Raw genomic sequence first — 3,518 nt, 5'->3', positions numbered from 1 at the left:
TGAACCAGTTGTTCCTGGGGTGGCACCTCCGGATCCTGTATTGGTTGAAGGTAACATGGAATATGAGGTAGAGAAAATACTGGATTCCTGTCTGGCTAGACGGAGACTCCAGTATTTGGTTAAGTGGAAGGGTTATGGTCAGGAGGATAATTCCTGGGTCTCTGCCTCTGATATTCATGCCAAAAGATTGGTGCGTGCCTTTCATCGGGCTCACCCTGATCGCCCTGGAGGCGTGGTTGAGGGTTCGGTGACCCCTCCTCAAGGGGGAGGTACTGTTGTGAGTTCATTTTCCCCTTCGCTGCTGAGGTCTGGTGAACTCCCTCTTCTGGTAAAGGAAGGTAGCGAGCCTGATTATCAAGCACCTGAGCCTAATGATGATGACTGGCTGAGTGGAGTCACAGACTGCATATAAGGCCGGCGACGCCCTTCTGCCTTGCGGGTGATTTCTCTGAGGGATTCTTGGAGACCAGTCTGGATTCCTGCTCCTCAAAAGCTAAGTTTTCTGCTCTGCTTTTTTCATTTGTGCTTTGATTTTGTTTTGCTTTGTTTTTCTGGATTTCTGCCATTCCCTGCTGGGGTGAGCTGAATTCCTATTAGCTCTGTCTTCAGAAAATACCTGAGTACTGATATAGTATTTTTGAAGCCTAGCGTCTTCAGGGCTTTTTTCCATATCAGTCTGTTGGCTCTGGTCTTTGATAGGGTTTTGGCAGATTGCAGACAGCAACCTTCCTTTCCTGTCCTATTTAGTTAGCTTGGGCCCCATCGTTTGCTCAGCCTATCTTTCTATCTATGTAAGTGTTTTTTCATCTTGCTTCACCGTCATTATATGTTGGGGGCTGCCTATTACTTTGGGGTCTGCTCTGGGGCAGTTTAGATTTCCCTTTCTGTCTTTAGGCTATTTAGCTCTCCGGCTGTGATCGAGGTGTCTAGGGCACCGTAGGAACCCCCCACGGCTTCTGCTAGTTGTGTTGATAGGTTCAGGGGTCTGCAATCTGATAGCTGCCAACTTCTCTGGTTTTCAGGACGTAGCGACTATTTTTGTGTTTGCCTCCTACGGTGACTCATTCATAACAGAGCATGTTCTTGGAATCTATTTTTTCAGATTTTTCTTCAGTTCATCTTGGTCCAATCTATAAACCTTTCTCAACATGGAAAAGGGAAATGACAGCCATGTGACAGAATTCATTCTTCTGGGATTTTCCACTGACCACGTTGTACAAGTTCTACTTTTTCAGATATTCTTGATCCTGTGTATAACCACCATGGCTGGGAATCTTCTGCTCATCGTGGTGGTAAGATATGACCGTCAGCTGCACAATTCTATGTATATCTTCCTAGCTAACTTGTCCTTCCTGGATATCTGCTTCACCTCCATTATCATTCCCAAGATGCTTGTCAATTTCTTCATGGAGAAGAAGAGCATTTCCTACATTGGTTGCTTGGTCCAGATGTATGGCTTCCTTCTTCTTGGTGAGACTGAGTGCGTTCTCTTGGCTTTTATGGCTTATGATCGATACGTCGCCATCAGTAATCCCTTACCTTGCAATGTGATCATGAAGACAATGACTTGTGTTGTAATGATAAGTGCTTCATGGCTGACAGGAAGCGTCATATCGTCGGTGGACATTTACCTTCTGTGTCAACTCACATTTTGTAAGTTCACTCCAATTGACCACTTCTTCTGTGAAGCTCCGTCATTAATGGAACTCTCATGCAATGATCTTTCCCTCTTTAATGTGGTTGCGGTGAAGTTGGTTGGGAGCTACATATTTCTCCTGGTTCCTTTCTCATGTATCCTTTACTCATATGGTCACATCATCCTGGCAGTTCTGAAGATCCGCTCTAGCAGATACAAGGCTTTCTCCACTTGCATCTCCCACTTGATCATAGTCGTCCTCTTCTATGGCACAGCTATTATAATGTATATGAAGCCCCAATATTCGGGGCACTTATCGGATAAGCTTTTATCGGTGTTTTATACCATGGTCACCCCAATGCTGAACCCCATTATCTACAGCCTAAGAAATAAAGATGTTCAAGGGGCCATTCAACATCTCAAGAGATCCACAATGAAATCCTAGCCTCATGTTCGATGCCCCATTTTTTGTGGATGCAACCTATGGACTGAGCATTACTGTGGTCTATTTTCTTAAAGGGGCTTCTCAGATGTTACTGGTTGTACCATTTACATGCATGGAGTTGCACTGTGTTCTTTTCTTTGCAGGTCAGCTGGAGTGCGTACATGTGGCTCTGTAATTGGGCAAAAGAGGGAATTTAATGAAGGACGCAACTAAAGTGCATGTTGTGGTTGCAGTTGCATTTAAGCCCTTGAGCCTAGGAAAAATCAAAAGGTCCCTTTGGCACATAGTAGAATACCAATACTACTAAAGAACCTTAATGGTTGAGGCCCTTTTAGAAATTTTGCATTGGGGCCCACAAGCTTCAAGTTAGAGGACTGAGCTGAAAGATGGCTGTGAATGGAGCATGTTTGTATACATACATTGAAGAGCCCATTTAGGGAGGAGGTTAGATGCCATTCTGGGAGAGGGTGGACATATAGTATGTGGTGATGAAGGTCTTTGCAGTAAATACTGTAGACCTTGTTCGGACCACCTTAATTGATTAATCTTTCACTCTATAGTGATGTGAAGGAGACTGAGTGTTGTTGCTGTAGACATGATGTTCTAACAGGGGCCTGTGTAGAACTGAGAAGGACAATGGACTGTCAGACAGTGAGTGGTGGCGATGGAAGTAGTATGGTCTCTTTGTGCCAAGAAGGGCCTCAAGACTGAGTGGAAAGTGGCAGAGTAGGCAGACAGCACAATCAGCGTAGACTCTAGCTCCGACGGTTATGGTAACCGTCAGACCAATAAGGGAACCAATGATGGGCTAGGGTGGTGTGTAACAACCCCGAGGTGGCTGTAGTAAGACGTGCAGCATGAGGAGGATCCCTGTAGCCTGGGAGAGACCATAGTATGTAGGGCCTGAATGACCTGTAGGCCCATCCTGTATTACAATCCTGAACTATGCTAAACTGGGTGGAGTGGACAGTGAGATGAGGAGCACAGTGGCGTCTCCTTAGGTGAGCTCATGTGCTGGTGCAGTCCTTTTGCTTGTAAGGTCCCTATGCTAGAGTGGTCCTAGTGCTAGTGAGGTTCCTAAAGTGGTGTGGACCCTGTGTCCATGTGGTCTCTATACCAGTGTAGCCCTTGTACTGTTCTGGTCCCTGCACCCATGTGAACCCTATACTATTTTGGCTCTTATGTCAATATGGTCCCTGTGCTCTTGTTGTTCCTGTGCTTGTGTGGTCCCTAAACCAGTGTGTATCCTGTTGCCATGTGGTCTTTATGCCGGTATGGACCTCAGTTGTGTGAACCCTGTACTGGTGTGGGTCCTGTTTTCATATGGACCCTATGCTGGTGTGGTCCCTGTACTGGCGTGGTGCCCATGCTGGCATAGTCCCTGTGCTTATGTGGTCCCTGTGCCAGTGTAGTCCTTGTTCTCATATGGTACCAGTG

General features: G+C 46.1%; 1 protein-coding gene across 1 annotated transcript; it reads left to right on the top strand.

Moving 5' to 3' along the window:
* Nucleotides 1-1,148: 1,148 nt before the first annotated feature.
* Nucleotides 1,149-2,081, top strand: LOC141076511 (olfactory receptor 2D3-like). Its single transcript, XM_073563989.1, has one exon. It carries the CDS (start codon nucleotides 1,149-1,151, stop codon nucleotides 2,079-2,081), a length of 933 nt encoding a protein of 310 aa, XP_073420090.1.
* The last annotated feature ends 1,437 nt before the right edge of the window (nucleotides 2,082-3,518 follow it).

The sequence above is a fragment of the Dendrobates tinctorius genome, unplaced genomic scaffold, assembly GCF_039654945.1.
Source record: "Dendrobates tinctorius isolate UK_male_01 unplaced genomic scaffold, ASM3965494v1 ptg000421c, whole genome shotgun sequence".
Lineage (NCBI taxonomy): Eukaryota > Metazoa > Chordata > Amphibia > Anura > Dendrobatidae > Dendrobates > Dendrobates tinctorius.
The sequence above is the reverse complement of the archived record's forward strand: the minus strand, read 5'-3'. Positions and strand labels throughout refer to the sequence as shown.

What these genes read in the sequence shown, in the direction of transcription:
- LOC141076511 (XM_073563989.1), top strand. Translation starts at nt 1,149, where the DNA reads ATGGAAAAGGGAAATGACAGCCATGTGACAGAATTCATTCTTCTGGGA.